Here is a 23,865-nt window from a genome sequence, read left to right on the forward strand (position 1 = left end):
AATTATATTTGTATCTCATACAGTTGCACGTTTTGAGTTGTGAAAGGTCAAGGTCATCCTTCAAGGTCAAAGGTCAACGGTCAGATTTATGGCTTCAAAGCGGCTCAGTGGGGGCATTGTGTTTCTGACAAACGCATCTCTTGTTAAAATATAAAACGTAATTTTACGAAATTTTATATTTAAATGACACTCTTTTACATTCCAAAAACCAATAAACAGTATATTTATTTAATATTGATCAACAACATTATATTTGAGGTCTATCCACACAAACTTATCTTCTTTTACTGCAACAAATTTGAACTTTAAAGGGACCTTTTTTACGTTTTTGTTAATTGCCACAACTATATATAAAAACATCAGATGCGCAAATTTTCGTTGTAGTTATGAAAAGTGTGAGGAAACAGTAATACTGAACATTAACCTTGCTTTAAAATATCCATTATATGCATCTCTTGATGATTTAAAAACCTAAATACTATAAAACATTGCAACACGAAACGATTGAATAATTTGGAGAGTTCTGTTGTTGTCGTTATATTTTGTGACACTATGAGGATTGCTTATATAAAGTATAAAATACATTACTTTTTGTATGAGCACGGATGGCAAAGTGGTCTAAGCGTAAGCCTGTTACTCCAGGGGTCAGTAGTTCGAGCCCAGTTGATGGTTACTTTTTTTGTCGTTAATTCTATTCTTGTTTTTTACTGCAGCTTTTTAAATCCAATGTCTACATTTATAAATATCGAGCATTTGATTAATAACTTCAATCATGCCAAAATCTGCGAAAAGGTCCCTTAAATAATCAAAATAGCTAGATGTGCTATCCATCATTACAGAAAATAAAAATACCAATTGGTACACGGTACACGGTACAACATACAACATACAACATACAAGTCAAGATGTTTAATGACATTAAGATAGGTTTTCAAAAAAAAATGGCTGAATAATTTTTGTATTCCTCACTCCGTTTTTTAGAAACCTGTATTTATTGTATCAAACGAACAAAATATGGAAAACTTTACGTTTTTTTTATGTTGATAATTTTCCTTTATTAAAAATCGCAATTTGTTATAAATCATTATTGTTGAAAAGCGACATTCTAGCGACATACAGACATAATTACGACTGCAATGCGTATAACACTTTTTTCGAATAGGTAAACTAAACAAGATTGGATGTATTATGATGAATGATTATGCAGCAAGACAAAATTACCAATTCCTTAATCTTAAATGTGGCGTGTATGCTTTAATAAATGTACTCAATATCGATGCCATTCAAATGCTTGTTTGTGTGTTTTGAGTTGAGTCACAGATTGTGAAAATGATAAATCTTTACAAAGTATCGTGTCATATCCACCAAAAACAATATAGTGGGTGTTATTATAACATTGTTGACGGTTTGTAAAGTTAAAAATACGCTTATTCAAATTCAATTTCAAAAGCGTTTCAATACACTTTTCAGTTTTTTTATATGCCTTTTCGATTGTTTTGTGAAATTACTACGTGGGCGAAAATTACCAATCATTCCATTTCACAAAGTTGAAAACAGTAGCTGTGGAATGTGACATAATACGTTAATTCTAAATGCCAGTGAAAGTGATAACCAATTCTTTAGTTTACTTATAAATATTATATTTTGCTGCACAACACAGAAACAGTGGTCGGTAAGATGTACAAAGAAACTAGCATTTTACTGCTACGAACGATGTTTATATTGATTATAAATTAGTTTAGTATATTTTACGAGAATCTCAATTAAATGCTAGCCCGATGCAGCATTTACTCGCCAATACATTTTAAACTCAGCAAATACGAGGAACAAAACGCATAAAAGACAAACGCAACCACCGAAAACAAAATGAACGCGGTCAACACGACATTCGACCAATCAACATTCACAATTAGCTCTGCCTATATATTGTAATTTGGAATTCATTTAAAACAAGTTCATCCTAATTTTGGACTTCGCACTTTTATTGAAACGTTTTACATTTCTACCAAATTTACAACAGTAATTGTTTGTTTATTGTTATGTATTTTCGATATTTTACAGAATGCCGAATGGCCGGTTTTAACTTGATTTCGACCTACTATCCTAACACTATTATACTTTTCAGGGTCGATTTATGTTTCGAACACAATATATTTATTTCAAAAGAGTTTGGTTGTATGAAATTTACCTTGACCTTGAAGGATGACATTGGCCTTTACAATAATTTTATGTTTAAACAGTAATACAACGCATTTATATCTAGGACATGTTTATTTAAGTAAATTAATTAAACGTAGCACTCGCCCAGCCAATCAATGACTTGATTGTATTTTTGATAACATGTGTCATCGTGTAGCGATGTGTGGTTTGTTATTTTTACCGCATTCTGGCGAGTTATTTCTCTCAGCAATTGTGCAGTGTCAGCGTTTTAAATTTAAGGTTACGCCTATATGTTCCCCAACTGACAAAAATACCGGAAGGACGACAGAGAACAATGACCAACGAGAGTCCTGGAAACAGTAGGAAGCATGATGTATGCAATGTCTTCGAAGATGCATATCCCCGTGTTTTTCATTGTAAACTTTATTTCATTAGATGTAAATACAACAATGTGGTATTTTTGTGAAAAAATGACCGGTTCTTCCCGAAATCTTAACAGTCGCTGTATACGTCATTGTAATTTAATTTATGTTTGGTTATTAGATACATGATATCGTATTAAAGACACCGGGTAACTGTGCACGTATTCAGTATTATTAATGTAATCTGATCGTGAACATCTGCATTTGAAAGAAATGAACAACTAATTACTCCTGGTGTTTAACTTTCACGTACCATTGAATGAATTGTTGAATGTCATTTATAACCTTTTTTTCGAGTACTTCCTTGTGGTCTTGAAGATTCGTGGTCAACAAGGGCCTGTATTCATAACAGTATCATACACTTCGTGTTAACAATACTTCTTTACATGCTGGGAAGTCAATTCATAATATGTCTTACGTCTTTCAACATCATTCTACAGAAAGAGTTTTGTTTTCCTTAACATGTCGTCAGAATGATTTACTTAAGTCATGCACTTCATCGATCAAATGTTAAATTTCAAAATTACTGTTTATGTTTTAAAATTATGACATTATTTACTAACTGGCATAACAATTGATGTCCGGGTTTGATTTGAAGAAAACTCCGCAAAGTTTGGTCGGGCTGCCAGGTTTTATGACTCGTTCAGTAACAATATAAACCAAATTAAATGGTTTATCCGGGTTTAATCTTACACACTTTTAAGTTTCACTATCGTGAATCATTTGCTAACTTAAGCAGCTAACATAGTATATATACCGGATGTTAGTAGAATGCAGTGATATCCATGTAATATTATATCTAGGCATACACAAGCAGATGCCCTGTCGCTTTTCATATGAAATGTATTAGTTCGTAATAAAATATCTTCATTGTTCACCTCATCGGATTGTTGACCAAAGTATTATATTTGTTATGAATTTATTGTAAACCCGTTTGTTGTCTTTGGTGTATGAATTATATGCCTATGGCTCGTATGTGTACAATTTGCAAAACATGCTATTCGACAATCACACGAATTTGATGAAAACTATGATTAAGCTACATGAACTATAATCAGCAGATTTTAAGGTATTTATTTTTGACTCTTTGCGGACATACTTTTTTAAAAATGCATAAATACATAACTACATAACTACATAAATACATAAATATATAAATACATCAATACATCAATACATCAATACATCAATACATCAATGCATACATACATACATACATACATACATACATACATACATACATACATACATACATACATACATACATACATACATACATACATACATACATACATACATACATACATACATACATACATACATACATACATGCATGCATGCATGCATGCATGCATGCATGCATGCATGCATGCATGCATACATACATACATACATACATACAAACGTACGTACGTACGTACATACATACATACATACATACATACATACATACATACATACATACATACATACATACATACATACATACATACATACATACATACATACATACATCATACATACATACATACATACATACATACATACATACATACATAACATACATACATACATACATACATACATACATACATACATACATCACATACATACATACATACATACATACATACATACATACATACATACATACATACATACATACATACATACATACATACATACATACATACATACATACATACATACATACATACATATATACATGCATAAATACATAAATAAATAAATACATAAATGCATAAATGCATAAAGGCATAAATGCATAAATGCATAAATGCATAAATACATAAATACATAAATACATAAATACATAAATAAATACATACATACATAAATACATACATAAATACATAAATACATAAATACATGAATACATAAATACATAAATACATAAATACATAAATACATAAATACATAAATACATAAATACATAAATACAAAAATACATATATACATATATACATATACAATATATACATATATAGATATACACATACATACACAAATAGATAAATAAATTGATATATATTATACAAAAATATCCCAAGGCCACTCCAAATTGATTTGTTGGTCTACGGATTTTTTTGAAAAAAAGTTGAAGTAGCGAGCGAATAATAACAATAATAAAATAAAAAAACATGCGCTATGGTTACAGAAGCACACAAAAATGAGTGCGAGCGGTATTTTATTCATTTTTTTTTACATTTTGAAAAAATAGGTGCGGCAAATCCGACGAACAACAGATCAATTTGGAGTGGCCAAATACATTAATACATAAATAAATAAATACCCAAATAACTAAAATAACTAGTAAATATCGTTTAGTTCCAGGACAGTTTGTAATGAATTGTCAGAATATGTGTGCAGTTAAATAAAACATTTACCCTGAAACACTGGTCATCGTATGATTTTTTTGTTTGCATATATCATTCTCCTTAACAACACGGAAGTAAATGTTTTTTAACGTCTCTACCCCTCAGATTTCACTGAAGTCATAGTCTACACCGATATATACGGGTTTACATTCAGACCATCCGCTGTTTAGCATTGTCAATCTCTTGATTACAAGCGCGATAACGCAAGAACAAGACACGACTGAGCGAAATCTCATGCGAGAACACGACATCACAATAAGAAACACGATGTTCATATCATGATCTTCGTTCGTTATCTCGTGATTTCGCACCATGTTTTCGCCCATGTATATTCATAGAAAACGCAATCCGAGATCGCCCAATTAATATATCTGTATTACATATTTGTTTTGCTATATGCACAATAATGCATATGTTTGATATAATAAACAACTCATGCTAATAGAATGATTAATATTCATTACAAATAATAACATTTGTATAAGAAAGTCACTCCATTCAAATATACATACTGCATTAAGCAACACACACGTACTATAAGAAAATATTGTCCTAATTTCGGCTGATATAAGTTGAACCGTCTTATGATGTTTTCACTCTGAAGATGACTTGAAATTGTCGGGCTGTTTATTTAAAATTGCTGAGGTCGTATGTTACCGTTCGGTTTGCTGTTAAATTCCATAACCATTAATAAAGCTTACTAATCGGTCTTTATAAATACAAAAATAACATGTTCATTACACATTATAACAAATGTACTTAGGCATTCACAATATACATAGTAACGAATATGTTTGATATATAAACAACACAAACATGGAGGCATTAACATTAAGCTGCTCATAATTTAAACTTTACACATTTTCAACTTTTAATATTGCGATAAATCATTTTTAACGTGGGCATGTAATAGCTATACCTCGTTTATCACTCGGTTCTGAACAAGTTTCAGCTTTGCGGTTGTCACATAAAATATCAACACATCATATATAAGTTTTATTTGACATCAAAGCATACGATACATGATCTTTCTGATTGAAACAATGAAGCACAAACATACAAAAAAAAAGTTTATAAATTGTTATAATATCCGTGATTTTTAATTATGCATACAAATTGTATTTACATAGAATACCATATGAATTTTATTTTTAAATATTTTGAATTATTTTATGTACATTTTTGTTTTTGTTTTGTGGTCGGAATTAATCAGATCTCTTTTCTCTAGAATGGAAATAAAACCTTCAAAACCCTTCAAGACGGAACGGTTATTTCATACGAAAGACTAATTTGTATACATGTGAACATAAAGTTCAGTTTTCAGACATATATCATTTTGATTTTAAACGTGCGGTCAAGTCCTCGACAAGTACAAACAACTCATTTATTGCCAGATGTTTCTTGTTTGGTTTGAAGGTCGCCCAGGAACCATGCAGATTACACAGGGGTGTTTCTATTTCAGTTTTGTCTTTATCGAATATCGCCGTTCCTCGTTCGATTATTTCGAGACGTTATACAGATTCTGAAAAGCAAAACATGAATTGAAATAAATCTTTTACGACATGTCCTCTGATAATCTTGCGCCTTTCCATAGTTTTTATGTACACGTTAATAAACAATTGTGGAGTTAAAGTAGTAAACTCATTCATGTTTTCTAAACGGTTGAAAAGCTTGTTAGAATATGAATTTTATCTGAACTTTTCGCATTGTAAACTGTGAGTAAGATTTACAACATAACGACTTCTAAATCATACCATACAGTGGATGTACGCTGAGTAAGGATTAATTAAAGCTTATCGAAAATTTGTTTTTAAGATCTAAATTAATGGATGCTTCAAAGCAAATAAAAAATCATACCTCTTAGAGAATAAATTTCTGGAGCAGAAAGAATTATTAATATTCAGGTTTTAAACGTATTTCTCCACTGTAAAAACAAATGTGATTACATGCCAAAGGTATAGATGCGTAAAGTTTCAATAATTAACAATAGTTGATGTTGTTTATCTAGTTATTTTTGATCTCATATTGTGTAATTCATTATGTATTACTATACATAGGGATAACTACTTCAATAAATATGAATGACGTAACGAATATAATTTGTAATAATTCAAAATACGAACATGTCACATATCCTAGTCAGTGTCTTTTGTGATATTCATAAACTGTGTATACTAGTTGATTGTTATTTGAAATTAAATTAATTGAATGGGTAAATTTTATGTTAACAATGTATTCGTGTGCCTGCTGCCTCGTTTTTAATTATAATATAATGCTAATTACCAGTGAGAAAAACTCGCCATTGATTTGTTTCGACGCCTGATTCTTTCCGCCTTGAAGCCATTTCTGACCTTTATAACGCAAAAAAGATATTAAAATACAATTACAATTACAATAAGAAATCATAACACGTTTACCTCTCCATTTAAAATGCAGTTGAATACGAAGATATTAACGCCCTGCAACACAACTTCAACGTTATCAGAGGGGATTATAACGTGATAGTCAAGGTGGCGACGTCCATGCCGAAACAGGTCTTTTTTGCCGGTTTATATTCTATATTACTTTTGTTATGTAAAAGCCGCTCACTTTCCGGCCATATCAGTGAGAAATTGATAAGCGTTTATTCCGCATTAATATTAGCTTTATATCTCGACTTTATTCGCAACAAGAGCTGTGCTTGTGTGTTCCCGCTAAGAAATTTCGTTGCGAGAAAAGTCGAGATATAGATCGAATATTAATACGAAAAAGACGCTTTCAACTTTCTTGCTGATATGGCTGAAAAAGAGTGGTTTTTAAACAATTAAAGTTATAAAGAATTTTAAACGTCGCAAAATACCTGTCTTTGCATGGACGTCGCCATCTTGACTATCACGTGATTACCCCATCTAGATATAACAACAAACAATTCAAAAACTTATATTTCTGTATGCTGATAAAGTATTTAAGGATTATCAAAAACCTTTGAATGAAGTTAGTACAAAACTTGAACTTTATTGTTAACACTTATTTTTAAATTTTGACCTGTTGATGAAAGAAATAGAAGTTTGCAAGATCACAAATCTTGATAAGATTATGCGTACGCGGTTAACTGCATATGTCAAGACTGGTATGGCAATAGTTGATCTGGCAAAAGGTACTTATGAAACACTTAGTGGTTCGATGTATTATTCATACCAACCTGAAGCCCGTTGCAGACTGCGAACACATACTGCATGAATGAGGCCGACTCGTTGACGTAGAAGATGCCGAGAATCCAGGAGACGCCCATCAAAGGCACGAGAACGCACAGAGACCAAGGAGTTTTTCTGCAAACAGTTAGCTATCACATTGGCATGTACTTAAAATGTTTTCAACCCCGTAAAATATCAACAAGTTTTCTTAGAAATTATAGTCATCGAAAAAGTTCCAATGAATAAATATACAGTTTTTTTCACCAAAAAGCATATTGAAGGTTACATATACATTTGGTCGAAAGGGCTTTGTACAAAAGGACTAAATAAGTTACTGTCCGATAAGTACGAACGTAGTGTACTTACTTGATTAACTCTGCTTGCATCGCATGCTATCGTGTGTTAAAATATTCCCCATAGTTTATTTTGCGTTCAAATTAAAAGCTGTTTCAGCGTAATTGCGATTTGTTCCGAAAAAACAACATATCTATACCACCAGGAACAAATACTATATATAACGTTTGTTTCTTTAAAATTGTTTTCACGTTGGTATCACATTTCTGTAGTTTGATTTACCTATTTTATTATTTTATTATTTTCGTGTATTAATGTTGAATATTATGTATCAAATGTTATATATATCATTTTATATATCACGTCAATTTTACTATTTACAGCATATTAACTTAATGTTTAGAATACAGTATAGTTCATTACCCGAATTTATTGAGTACTCAAATATTGGTGTTCTATCTATTTACTATGGAACCGGTTTAAGTAAAATTCCATTCATTTCAAGACGAATTCGCCTAAATCGCAACACTTGTATCATTGTAATTTCTAAAAAATGCCTCATTAAGCGTTTAAATTTAATGTGTAGTTGTTTAAGTATTTTTTTTACGAAGTTGCATTGAAAAATTATCGTGAATGCATTGATATTATTGGACAACATATGCGTTGATGACTTAGATGTTCCTCGCGTTGCATGTACATAAAGGTCCAATAATTGATATTAAAATATCAAGGTTTGAATACTTGCCAATAGTAATACTGACAGTTGTGTGAATGAATAAAGACGCTTTTTATATAACCATTGATTGTTTGTAACATATCATACATTAATTAGCTAATTATTAACATATATTTTTGTATTTATATTTTGAATAAACGCTGAGTAAAAGGTTCTATTTTTTCTTCTTCCATTTTTGTTGTGTTGGAAAAAATAAAAAAGTTGTTAGGTATGGAAGTTTTAATGAACACAATCCCTATTAATCACATATATTAATAGTATTTGAAAGGTCCATAATATCTACGTTTTGAGTAAACATTTATAAACATTATGTCCACAAAATACGTGTTTTTTTTATACAGTATACATGAGCGATAAGTTTGAATCGATTTTGATCAAACGCGTTTAAGGAAGAGCATTTTACTGAAAATGTTATCAGAATGATTTCGCTGTTTTTTATCAAAACATTAGGCGTTGTAAATAAACCGATACTCTATTTCGTGGTCTGTCTATAGAAACTAGCTATATATATTAGGTAAAGATCAGTGAATATACGGAATATACCGAGTAATGAGTTAAACGTGATTGTCGTCAATTACCTTATCAAAACGCGTGATTAGAGTTCTTATGTTTGATTACACATAAAACGTTAGAAATATACTAATAGATGTATGCACGAAAGAAATCGGTTTCATTAAGCTATCATTAACACCTGTGTAAAAAACATGGCTGTTTTGCGAGTACAATTGAACGATATACTAACAGTAAGTCATTTACATTAAGCGAGTATATAAATGTAATCAATTCGCAGAAGTAAGTAATGGAGATGAACCCTATAGAATCCAATTATTACTGAAAATCATTTTCATAATTAACGATATTAAAGCGAGATAATACGATTTATTCAAATATTTATGAATTTATATAAAATATGTAAAAAACTTATTGTAAATATATATTAATATAAATTAAACTAACAGTTACGAAGAACATGTGTCGAAAAATGCGAAATAAGCCAGATATTTAATTCTGAAATCGAAGATGTCTGTACAGTCGAATTCGCCAGCATGTACATCATGCATGTACGATGTGAATCTAAATTTAGTTTAACGGTTCATTTTAAATTCCTGCAACGATATATATTCATAAGACACACGACCACTAACTCTGATCCTAATAAAAAGACGAATGCTTCGGTTATTGTAGGAAAATATGTTCGAAATATCTTCGTCACAATCGGCTCGGGATGCCAATTTGTCTTTTATGCTGCATTTTATGAAATTTGTCTTCAATGTTTACTTGTTCTTGCCTATCTTGTGTTATTGTTACATATTTGTATCAATATATTACAATTTAACACATATACAAATCGTATAATCTCGCTTTAAAAAGAAGCGCCGTGATGAAAACCATTAAAGCTACAAGTTACTCTGAAGGCGACACTTCTAAAGTTTCTGCAGGTGACTACACACGCGTCGAATGAATTTGCGACAAATCTGTCCTCGAATAACCTCATGTCGTAACAGCCGATATGCACCAAACCTGAAAATAATACACAATTAATATAACTATTTATAACTATAACTGAAACTATAACTATAAAAATAAGTCTATTAAATAAAATATATATAAAATTCATAATTTAATAGAAACATGTATAACTATATAAGTATATAGCTATATAACTATATATATATTCTTGTTTATTATGTGTTTTTATTTTATTTTATACACAAGCCTCCATATGGAATTGAGCCAAAATCGCTTCAGTACTAACTAGCACGCTCTCAACTGATCCAGCTGGTCAACTATTATCTTAATGAACAAGAGATATATTTACAAGCAGATATTCGGCGTCGGTTACAATTCAAGTGCTCACAAGAAAGCTGCATTAAGTTTAGATAAACATATTTTATACGCTTTAACATAAAGACTTGATTACAATAACTGGCATTATTATGGGCGCACCATGTATGTAATTATTAGATACGTTACCGAACGAATTGTGTGTTTTAGCTGCAATATTGTGTTTACCACTTCGGTTCATTTATTAACACTTATATAACACATTATGTTAACGGAAAACATAGTATGTTGTATTAGCGCAATGATGAAATTTACGGGTAATAAAATACATACGAGTCAAATGTTAATTTATGTTAAAAACCTTCTTTACTAAAACAAATCTGTTGTAACGATTGTTCATGATTTGTAAGTACATTCGCATTAACATGATAAGAATGACTATGATTGTTTTAAAACTCGCTTTGCAAACATAACGTTAGTTCGACAAAAGATTGGCATGTCGATAGCAAGCATTATTAATATCATCTTTGCGATAATTGTAAAAAAAAATGTTTAAAGAGGATCGTGGATAAATAATATTTAAAAATAAATTGAGTGCATTATTGCATACATTTGTTTAGAAATAAATAATGGGTATAAGGTAAACAATCTAGCATCCAAACTTGAACGCGCAAACAGTGTAGATCGATCAGCCGTGTATAAAGCATTCACTTATAGCGCTGTTGTTAGAACCTGCACATCACAAATTCTGACAGAGGTATTGGTTACATTGTGACTGAACAAAAACTGTCACGCGACTCCAAAAGTCAACGTCAGTAGGCGTTTTACAAAGGAAAACAGCCGCACCAGGTAGGTTTTTTGTCAATATCTTCGCTGATCGTCCTCTGGCTTTCATACGACCTAGGGCGGGCAATAAGCCATGCATAAAGCTTGCGATCGGTATATCACGCGTTGTGTGTGTTGCTTTGGTTTTCGAGAACACTTCGGCGCAAATTTTCATTTAAGAAGCAAACGTCAGTAGTAAAACATGCAAAGAGTCGGTGTTTACACAAATAAACGATCACAGAACTATCTATGCGTTACCGGACGAACATATATTACATATTTCTTCGCGTAAACAAACGAAAATATGTATCGGATAATAAATATACGTTTAAAGAGAAGAAACAAATATGGCAAACGTCAGTAGTACATTTAAGAATGGCAAACGTCAGTAGCCAAAAAATGCAAACGGCAGAAGCCGAATATATGCAGGCGTTTCGTTTAATGCAAAACACGGAAATAATGCAATTTATACTAATTAAGAGTTAGATATTACAAATTCAGATTGATGTCACAATGCACGACATATATAACTTCCGCAAAAACAAAAATCAACAAATGTAACCTTATTTATTTGTGTCTTATAATATGTTAACTGTTCGAATATTTTCTTTAAAATGTTAGTATCATTAAAAGGGTGTCAATGATGATTACTGTATATTGTAAAAAGTGCTTAGGTGTTTGTTGTTTCTTTCAGCCTAGCCGAAACATTCGTCTATGGTGGGAATCGGAAGACAGTTCCGGACAGACCGCTGCCAAAAGGTTCATTAATAGAGATCTACTGAGGTCACGTTTGTTGTCACACGTAAACTTTGGAAAATTTCCGCCACCGACAATGCATGTTGCTGTATGGCCATGGCAGCTTTGGGAGGCACTCATATCTCATATTGATGCAAAAACGCAAAAACGTTCAGCAGTCTAATTGGTGAGACGTTCTTTTCTGAATTGTCACTCCATGACAAGACAGGTTGCGGGACCGTGTCGGCGTATGGTAGATTCATAGGAACTGCAACATAACAGCTTCAAGTTCGACTCAACCCAAATAGGTCAACAAGCATGTTTCTTTCGTTAGTTACCTCAAACTACCTTGTAGAAAATAATGAAGGTTGAGATGTTAAGATTATTTATAGAATAATTAATAATTACATAATGATTATGGGCACTCTTTTAGGGCAGATATGTAATTGTGTTATAAAAAAAAGCGGTATACTAGTATATATGTGCATGTTTGTTGTATCAAAATTGTAGATACCGTCTTTATGACAAGCAATTAAAAATTGATTTACAAGTATGCAAAAACAAATAAATGTCTCGTTAATTTTTTTACCATCATTCCATGAAATGTTTTACATTTATTGATTTTAAGACCGTTAAGCGGTCTTATTTTTCCACGATACCGTCACGTTATAAGGGTTTGTTGTTTAAATTAAATAGTTATTTTTTATGATTAACCAGGAAGTTTGTATACAGAACCGGGCGGTCACACGTGTACAAGCTGACGGATGCAAGTGAGATGACATCCACCAACAGCTGTCAAGACGAATGCCGATTGTGCAGGAAGGATGGTCTACTAACATGTGTTCAAATAAAGTAGGTTTAGTTTTTCTTCAGATTTCTGTAGCAAAACATTTAAACGTGAATATGACTTTTATTAGTTTTCAATTATTTGTTAATTTGCCAAACTTAAGCCAAATATCGGAATTTAGCTTGCGACATTTTTTCAGGGACCATGAGTTTGACAAATGAGAAAGATCGACAAGGGTCAAATTAGGAACTGTATCTACAAACAGAAATGCCATTCACAAAGGAACACTGGGGGTTCGGTGGGGAAAAGCTCGACGAAGCGAATCAAAGATGCTTTTAACATCCAGGATGGGAATTAACGACTAAAACAACAGATGAACTTTGCTAGATGAAAGCATGATTTGTTGGTACTAATTTGGTTTAACTACGCTGCAGAACGCAGAAATTTATGTCCGGGTATTTTTTGCCTATAGATGCCTAGCGCGAAACTCTATTTAGTGACGTCGTTAAATAGTTACATACATGTAACGTCGTTTTCATTTAAAAGTGATATGTAAATTAAGTTTCCAAAAAGTTAACATTCCATGTGGATGCAGTTATTCCCTTTATCTTTCTTTGTGGCTGCAGTTATTCACTTCATCATCAAAAAATACTATTTCTTGTTACATGGCATTTATAAGTCAAATTTATAACATTAATTCTAGAGCGCGTTTTAGTGTATGCATTTTACTACAATATGTCCGTGAACTGTTTGGAACTATTTGAAGACAAAACTCTACCCATAATTATTGCAGAATAGCCCGCACTTGATCGTCTTTGTCTAGATAGACATGTTGTGTGTCGTGGTAGAATTGCGAACATTAGATCCCGGTGTATGTATGAATATGCATAAGCATATAACTTGCCTTGTATGAATATTCTATCTGATTTACAAAAATTCTTACTTTTTTAATTGTGTAGTTTCTTATTTTTTGAAGTAAATAAAACAACTACAATTTCTCCAGTTTACTTATTTTATTTTTGGCACAATTAATTATCACAATTACGCACGCACGTGCGCGAGCACACACACTACTTGGGTGGAGCTCTCCGAATAAAACCGTAATGCAAAAACACAAATTAGAAGGTAACATAAAATTGCTGCACAACTCGCCTTGAATAAAGTGTACATTAACAGGTTATAAAAATAAACTACAGTCAAGCAATATATTTAAACATGGAAACACACAGATTATTAGTGGAATATCACAGCATTATCTTGAAAAACAATGTAGAAACAAATCACAGATAATCAGCATAAATCAATCACAAAATAAGACATAAATATTGCAACATAATTTCAAAAAGAAAAAACAAACAACAACAACAACTGAACTTGTCCCTCCAGATAAAATTTACTTTTTCAACCTGCAAAAAATCATTGGACTGTTAGATTGTTAGGCGCCATTCACGCATTTGACTTTATGTGTCGTGTTCTGAGAAAACTGGGCATAATTCATGTGCGTTAAGTGTCGTCGCAGATAAGCCTGTGCAGTCCGCAGAGGCTAATCTGGGAGGACACTTTACGCACATCCAGTATGCCCAGTTTTCTCAGAACATAACACATATAGTCGCCTTCGATGTTTACAGGGTTTTAGGATTCAAGACAAAAGTGCATTGAATAGGAATATAAAAGTACAATGCGTCCGAATATCTATGTAAATTAAAACAAATGAATGATCTGCCAAAGCGGTTAAAAAATGTGACACATGACTGATTGACATGAATGCATTGAGATATCGGGGTATTAACACATATTCGTACTATTTTAATGTTAAATTATCACCAAACAATTACTGCTAATACCATCAACCGGTCATAATAAAAATCAAACTGCGATAAAGAAAAAAACAAACAAGCAAATTCAAAGAATTGACAACACTATCGGATATTATTGATTATTAGGAGGGAAAAACAATATACCTCGGCATTCGGACGGAAAAAAATATACAATGTGAGATCATATTAACTGTACAATGTACTACCGGTAACAATGAACAATAATAAATCAAAACAGAGCTAAATAATAAAAAATAAAATAGCGTGCAACAACTTGCTATAAAATGTAAAATATTATATTCAATTGACATGTTTGTTTGCCACTTTGTTTTGACAGACTACTTCTGTACCTGTAAGTCTTGTCACATTTTTGCACTCTCTCGTCACTATGGATGTGCATGTGCACCTGAAGGTCCACACTTTGTTTTAACTCTGCGCCACACACATCACACTTGAATCTTGCCTCTTCTTCCTCTCGTCGTCTGTGTCTTTTTAATCGAGTTTTCGTTGCAAATTCTGCAGAGCAGGTTGGACACACATGTTCTTTCGTTTCCCGATGCACACTGCACCTTAAAAATAAGTTCACAAATGAAGCCACTATAACAAACGTTCTAATTTGATAGGAACATGTATATTTATATTTGCCAAAAGGTACGCATTAACGTCTGCATTTGAATCTTGTGAATTCCAAGTCACAAATAGCATAATATTTGTTTTTCTTGAAATGCTATGTACTGTTCGAAATATTTCTATATTTTTGGCATTAACACAAAAAAAAAACAAATCGATAACATGTTTAATGAATTGACATCTCGCCGGCTGTCAATCACATTCTTATCTAACAAAACAATTATACCAGTGTTATAAGGGATTTACTGTTTATTACAATCACGCAGAATGTCGCGTAATCACTGAGCATATACGTCACTTTGGTGTTAGCTTGTCTGTTTTCTGAACGCAATATCACGTAATTAAGTGGGCGGAGTGATCGTCTTCCAGCCGAGATGATAATTTAAACCCAAAGCGGGGATCAAACTCACGAATTCGGGCTCAAATGAAGACATATCAAATTACCGATTTCTACCCAACTGTTAATGTTATGCAGAATATTAAACAGTATAACCTAACAAACTGAATAATAATGTTAACTATTTCATCTTAAAATGACTTGACACTTTTCACACGAAATATTATCGTTATTGTATCATGTATTATTACCAATATTATATTCTTCATTTCAGAGTTGTTGGGGTACTATAGTGACAGAGTCCCGTTAATGACATTATGAATGAATTGGTGTGAACATGAATATTGCCCTAACCCTAGGTCGTATGAAAGCCAGAGGACGATCAGTGAAGATATTGACAAAAAACCTACCTGGTGCAGCTGTTTTCCTTCGTAAAACGCCTACTGACGTTGACTTTTGGGGTCACGTGACAGTTTTTGTTCATTCACAGTGGGCAATCAAATACAAAACTATCGGCATTGCAAACACTGGAAACGCCGTAACCAAGATGTGCATGTGAAATTGTTACTAACATAATGAATAAAACATATTAAGTTTATTAAATGAACAAACAGCCTGCCAACCGTAAAACCTAAGCCAGCAATTATTCGTAAGAAATGTAAATGGGAATGCATGATTAACAACTTATTTAAATCAATGTCGAAAAAGATATGTATGCAATCTGTGCCTGAACTTTTTTCTTATTAGCCAATTCAATCTTCAGCACTATTCATTTTGGTCTTTTGGCGGGAAAATATCACAAACCTTGTATTTTCTGTTGATAAAGGTCAATAAAGGTAAAATCTGGGTTAAAAGCAATACCGAAAACATGCTTTAACTAAAATAACAACAAGCGAGTTTTTACAATTGTAAATCATTGGCCTATATCGTAACAAGTCGAGTTTAATCTTGTCAACTTACGTCAAAATATAAACCAGGATCCTAGTAACCTTATTACAATCGAGAACTATTTCGTTAATGATTAAAAGAAACATAAAAAGTAACAATTTTTCGGACATACATGTATACATACTGTTTTAGATTTATTATTTGATCTTAATTACGTTTTCGCTCGATGAGTAAAATTAATTAACTTATTTGTCTACTGTATCAAATAACTGAATATATTAACTTGAAGGACAATAATCTGGTTGTGAACGAATTACAGTCCACTCTCGTTATCTCGACATCGGATATCTCGATATTCTCGATATGTCGAAGTAAGCTCAATGTCCCAACTTTTTTCCTTCTTTATCTATATTAATAAACATTGCATATCTCGATTTTCGTTATGTCGAATAATTCGATATCTCGATATAAAATTTTTATCCCGAGTCCCGATTTTAGATGTATTTACTGTGTTTTATCTCGAAGTGCGAATAACTGTTCCAGTGTCGGCAAAAGGTGAGAATTTTTTTCTTTCACCGTCCCGCTTCGCCCGGCTGCTCCCGATACTGTGCGGTAGGATATTGATCCGTTAATTGCATCAATGATCACACGTGTGTAATGTCGTTAGCCATAAACAATTGAGTAAGGCCTGTCACTTTGACATCAATTAACTGCAATTAATACACAGCCCGCCGAAAGGCCGAAAGACTTATAATCAAACTACAAAATGTACATGCACAGTTCAGTATTCCGGAACGTGATTTACGCAGGTTCAGATGGAAAACCAGCGTCTTGATTGGACGCCAATTGCATCATAACTTTAAATAGCAACATTACCGTATGTTTACTCGACAGTTTAGAAAAATTATAACCGCATGTGTTCATGCAATTCTGTTATACTTAAACGTCTTTAAAGCATTTAAAAAGCAAAATTAATCATGCCTCGTAAAAACGCGTATATATCAGGTAGAGAGTTTTATGCCACACGGTGACGGCTTTAGTTAGACCACTTAGCAGGTATTCAGATGTTAAACACAAGGTAAATTTTCGTCTCATTTTTTCTTTGAAAATACCTAATCGGATATCTCGAAATCTCGTTATCTCGATATTTTTTCTTGTTCCCGCCGACTTCGAGATAACGAGAGTGGACTTTAGTTTAATTTCAACTGAATAATTCTTTAGCGAAGATGTGTTTCTTTGAAATGACATTTTTGTAATCTGATACTTAATTATGATTGTCAAAGGTAATATGCCTTCATGCATAGTAAATCACAGACCATATCTTCAATGGTTTAAGCAAATTAAAAGTAATTGACACCAAAGTTGAAATAGCAAATATGCAAATTTTAAAATCAGTAAATATAATCTTGAGGCAATTAACGCTTTTTCACTATAAAAGATGTACTCGCTAAACATTGCTTAACTTGGTTTTCCTCCTATTTACCAGAAGGTCCCAGGTGTGATTCCTTTTCTGGCATTATTCTAAAGCTATTAAGCTACTTAAATTGAAAAAGCAAATATGTAAATTTTAAAATCAGTAAATATAATCTTGAGGCAATTAACGTTTGTTTCCACTATAAAAGATGTACTCGCTAAACATTGCTTTAACTTGGTTTTCCTCCTGTTTATAAGAAGGTCCCAGGTTTGATTTCTTTTCTGGCGTTATTCTTAGGTATTAAGCTACTTAAATTGAAAGAGCAAATTTGTAATTTTTTAAATCGGTAAATATAATCTTGAGGCAATTAACGTTTTTCCACTATAAAAGATGTACTCGCTAAACATTGCTTTAACTTGGTTTTCCTCCGAGTGATCAGAAAGTCTCAGATTTGAAATGAAATACATGTTAATAAATACATATTGATGCAATTTGAAAGTATGCAAAATTGTTGTGAAATCTATAGCCTGGTTAGCAAGGAATTTATCTTTTTTTTAAATTTAAAACCGAAAGTAGGACTTCTATACGTATACGTCCATTTCGACAAACGCGATTATTTTTAAGTTTTAAAGCGCAAAAAGACGGATTTCTACCTTGTAACCACCAGATGTATTCTAATTGGCAAAGATAAAATATGTTTCTTATTTATACTTGAATTTACCATGCCATGTATTCCATTTCAAGGTGTGTGGCTTTAACTCAAATGTAACTCTAATAGCCGCGCTTTAAAATAACCCCTGCAATAGACGGTCAAAATTTCGGACAAGGAAATAATTCGACTTTTTGTTTTTTAATTTACTTAAAATTCCTTTGTGTTTAATAAAACCAATGAATGCGTTTCCCCGCCCATTAGATGTTCTCTACAAACGACAAAAACTGAAATAACATACAGTTACCATGCTTTCAATTGACCCTAACCCTAGGTCGTATGAAAGCCAGAGGACGATCAGTGAAGATATTGACAAAAAACCTACCTGGTGCAGCTGTTTTCCTTCGTAAAACGCCTACTGACGTTGACTTTTGGGGTCACGTGACAGTTTTTGTTCATTCACAGTGGGCAATCAAATACAAAACTATCGGCATTGCAAACACTGGAAACGCCGTAATCAAGATGTGCATGTGAAATTGTTACTAACATAATGAATAACACATATTAAGTTTATTAAATGAACAAACAGCCTGCCAACCGTAAAACATAAGCCAGCAATTATTCGTAAGAAATGTAAATGGGAATGCATGATTAACAACTTATTTAAATCAATGTCGAAAAAGATATGTATGCAATCTGTGCCTGAACTTTTTTCTTATTAGCCAATTCAATCTTCAGCACTATTCATTTTGGTCTTTTGGCGGGAAAATATCACAAACCTTGTATTTACTGTTGATAAAGGTCAATAAAGGTAAAATCTGGGTTAAAAGCAATACCGAAAACATGCTTTAACTAAAATAACAACAAGCGAGTTTTTACAATTGTAAATCATTGGCCTATATCGTAACAAGTCGAGTTTAATCTTGTCAACTTACGTCAAAATATAAACCAGGATCCTAGTAACCTTATTACAATCGAGAACTATTTCGTTAATGATTAAAAGAAACATAAAAAGTAACAATTTTTCGGACATACATGTATACATACTGTTTTAGATTTATTATTTGATCTTAATTACGTTTTCGCTCGATGAGTAAAATTAATTAACTTATTTGTCTACTGTATCAAATAACTGAATATATTAACTTGAAGGACAATAATCTGGTTGTGAACGAATTACAGTCCACTCTCGTTATCTCGACATCGGATATCTCGATATTCTCGATATGTCGAAGTAAGCTCAATGTCCCAACTTTTTTCCTTCTTTATCTATATTAATAAACATTGCATATCTCGATTTTCGTTATGTCGAATAATTCGATATCTCGATATAAATTTTTTATCCCGAGTCCCGATTTTAGATGTATTTACTGTGTTTTATCTCGAAGTGCGAATAACTGTTCCAGTGTCGGCAAAAGGTGAGAATTTTTTTCTTTCACCGTCCCGCTTCGCCCGGCTGCTCCCGATACTGTGCGGTAGGATATTGATCCGTTAATTGCATCAATGATCACACGTGTGTAATGTCGTTAGCCATTAACAATTGAGTAAGGCCTGTAACTTTGACATCAATTAACTGCAATTAATACACAGCCCGCCGAAAGGCCGAAAGACTAATAATCAAACTACAAAATGTACATGCACAGTTCAGTATTCCGGAACGTGATTTACGCAGGTTCAGATGGAAAACCAGCGTCTTGATTGGACGCCAATTGCATCATAACTTTAAATAGCAACATTACCGGATGTTTACTCGACAGTTTAGAAAAATTATAACCGCATGTGTTCATGCAATTCTGTTATACTTAAAACGTCTTTAAAGCATTTAAATAGCAAAATTAATCATGCCTCGTAAAAACGCGTATATATCAGGTAGAGAGTTTTATGCCACACGGTGACGGCTTTAGTTAGACCACTTAGCAGGTATTCAGATGTTAAACACAAGGTAAATGTTCGTCTCATTTTTTCGTTGAAAATACCAAATCGGATATCTCGAAATCTCGTTATCTCGATATTTTTTCTTGTTCCCGCCGACTTCGAGATAACGAGAGTGGACTTTAGTTTAATTTCAACTGAATAATTCTTTAGCGAAGATGTGTTTCTTTGAAATGACATTTTTGTAATCTGATACTTAATTATGATTGTCAAAGGTAATATGCCTTCATGCATAGTAAATCACAGACCATATCTTCAATGGTTTAAGCAAATTAAAAGTAATTGACACCAAAGTTGAAATAGCAAATATGCAAATTTTAAAATCAGTAAATATAATCTTGAGGCAATTAACGCTTTTTCACTATAAAAGATGTACTCGCTAAACATTGCTTTAACTTGGTTTTCCTCCTATTTACCAGAAGGTCCCAGGTGTGATTCCTTTTCTGGCATTATTCTAAAGCTATTAAGCTACTTAAATTGAAAAAGCAAATATGTAAATTTTAAAATCAGTAAATATAATCTTGAGGCAATTAACGTTTTTTCCCGCTATAAAAGATGTACTCGCTAAACATTGCTTTAACTTGGTTTTCCTCCTGTTTATAAGAATGTCCCAGGTTTGATTTCTTTTCTGGCATTATTCTTTAGCTATTAAGCTACTTAAATTGAAAGAGCAAATTTGTAAATTTTTAAATCAGTAAATATAATATTGAGGCAATTAACGTTTTTCCACTATATAAGATGTACTCGCTAAATATTGCTTTAACTTGGTTTCCCTCCGAGTTATCAGAAGGTCTCAGATGTGATTCCTTTTCTGGCATTATTTTCTGGTAGTTAAGGTTCTAACTACGAAACATATTCAAGAGTGTCACCATAAGCTTTGAAGCATTGGATGCAAAAAAAACACCCTCAAACACATAGGTTCAAATTAATGATGTTGACATATATTTTAGTTTTAATTCAAACTTTGTATTTACTATTTGTGTTCCAAAGCATAATTGTAATGTCAATCATGTAATGTCAAATATAACAATAGTAGTTTAGACCATAATCGTTTTTAATGTTTTTAATGAATCGCTCATATTATTTACACATGCTGAAGAAGATGGAGTGATCTCCAGATGTTCATTACTGATAATGGGTTCACAAGGGTTTCAATTAAGTTTACATTTATTTTGTATATATTATTTATCATTGTAGTCTAAATATGAAAAAAGTAATATTAACGTGTTATAACAACAACGCACTATTCTATGTGATAAAAAATTATTAAAACAGATACTTAAAGCAAGTTTTAGAAAAGATATGTTAAACAACCCAATATATGAGGGTGGCTGAAACTATACGAATGGGTCAAACGATAGAAAAGAATGATACAATTTAAAGCCACACACATTGAAATGAAATACATGTTAATAAATACATATTGATGCAATTTGAAAGTATGCGAAATTGTTATGAAATCTATAGCCTAGTTAGCAAGTAATTTATCCTTTTTTTAATTTAAAACCGAAAGTAGGATTTATACGTATACGTCCATTTCGACAAACACGATTATTTTTAAGTTTTTAAGCGCAAAAAGACGGAGTTCTACCTTGTAACCACCAGATGTATTCTAATTGGCAAAGATAAAATATGTTTCTTATTTATACTTGAATTTAGCATGCCATGTATTTCATTTCAAGGTGTGTGGCTTTAACTGAAATGTAACTCTAATAGCCGCGCTATAAAAGAGCAATAGACGGTCAAAATTTCAGACAAGGAAATAATTCGACTTCTTGTTTTTTTAATTTACTTAAAATTCCTTTATGTTTAATAAAACCAATGAATGCGTTTCCCCGCCCGTTAGATGTTCTCTACAAAAAACGAAAACTGAAATAACATACACACAAAAGAAGAGGGCTATAAAACCAACTGGTTTAAAGAGAGACGTTCATGTCCATTCATTATGTGTATAGGCCCGGGCACTTGGCGTTTCATATAAGGCAAGCATATACTGTCGCATCATTCTGATCCAATGTCAGGTCTATGTCTAACTTTCAAAAAGATAGAGGCTTAATGAGTTCTTACCATGCTTTCAATTGACCCTCGCTTGACATGGTGTACAGGGCCTCCATATGGCAGAAATAAAAACATTGTAGTATTTAGTATTGCAAAAAATAAAACTTCAAAAACTCTATAAGAAGATTAATTCTTGTTCATGCCCACGACATTTTTATTTTACAGAACCTCTAACTTAAAGCATACAATTATCAAAACTGGAAGAACCGCACTGAACCGGTCAATGTTAAAGCATTTGGTTGTAAGACCAGTTTCAGTGCTAGCCAAATCTTTGAATTACCCTTGAGTTAATCACATAACAACCGCACATCTTAAACGATGCCAATCAAACTAGGAATAAGAACGATTGTAGATAAGTCAATGCAATTAATTGCAATTGCGTTAGTGATTTGCATTATGTCAGTGAACACTCACTTTACACATCGATTGCAAACCCGACTCCGCTTATGCAAGGATTGTAATTCAATAGTTGCTGTCTAAAGATAGTATAGTGTTTTGATATGTAATTCCATACTGCATTTAAATTAGTATGCACGTGCGCATGATTTCCAAAATAATGGAGGCTTCCAGATCATACCTTTGTACCTCTCATTCGTAAATAAACGAATCTTTTTCGAAACATATGCACTATTAATGTCGTATTCCCAATACACGTGAACTTTTTCAGATTTAGAATAATCCATTTAGACGATTTAGACGGCTTGTAAAATTATATTATTGAAGTTTAAGCTTTAGTAATCCCTTGAGAGTGGAAAACAGTTGATTATGTTACGACCTTCTAAATTGTAAACACATTTTCAGACACAGAGTATTAATAAACCTGG

The 23,865-nt window shown here is 32.4% G+C and overlaps 1 protein-coding gene and 1 long non-coding RNA gene across 2 annotated transcripts in view; one reads left to right on the forward strand and one right to left on the reverse strand.

The window, feature by feature from the left end:
• Positions 1–6,479: 6,479 nt before the first annotated feature.
• Positions 6,480–23,865, reverse strand: part of LOC127852446 (uncharacterized) — a 19,568-nt gene continuing 2,182 nt past the window's right edge. The window contains exons 3-6 of the mRNA XM_052386401.1: positions 10,593–10,705; positions 8,163–8,289; positions 7,265–7,332; positions 6,480–6,503 (exon numbers count right to left, since the gene is read on the reverse strand). Coding sequence (XP_052242361.1) covers positions 6,480–6,503; positions 7,265–7,332; positions 8,163–8,289; positions 10,593–10,705 — 332 coding nt within the window. The remainder of the gene's footprint in view (positions 6,504–7,264; positions 7,333–8,162; positions 8,290–10,592; positions 10,706–23,865) is intronic.
• On the forward strand, positions 12,489–14,180 carry LOC127853950 (uncharacterized). The gene is made up of 3 exons (XR_008036807.1): positions 12,489–12,837; positions 13,247–13,381; positions 13,516–14,180. It is a non-coding gene; the product is annotated as an uncharacterized LOC127853950 (long non-coding RNA).

Source organism: Dreissena polymorpha, chromosome 12 (genome assembly GCF_020536995.1).
Source record: "Dreissena polymorpha isolate Duluth1 chromosome 12, UMN_Dpol_1.0, whole genome shotgun sequence".
NCBI classification, from domain to species: Eukaryota; Metazoa; Mollusca; class Bivalvia; order Myida; family Dreissenidae; genus Dreissena; species Dreissena polymorpha.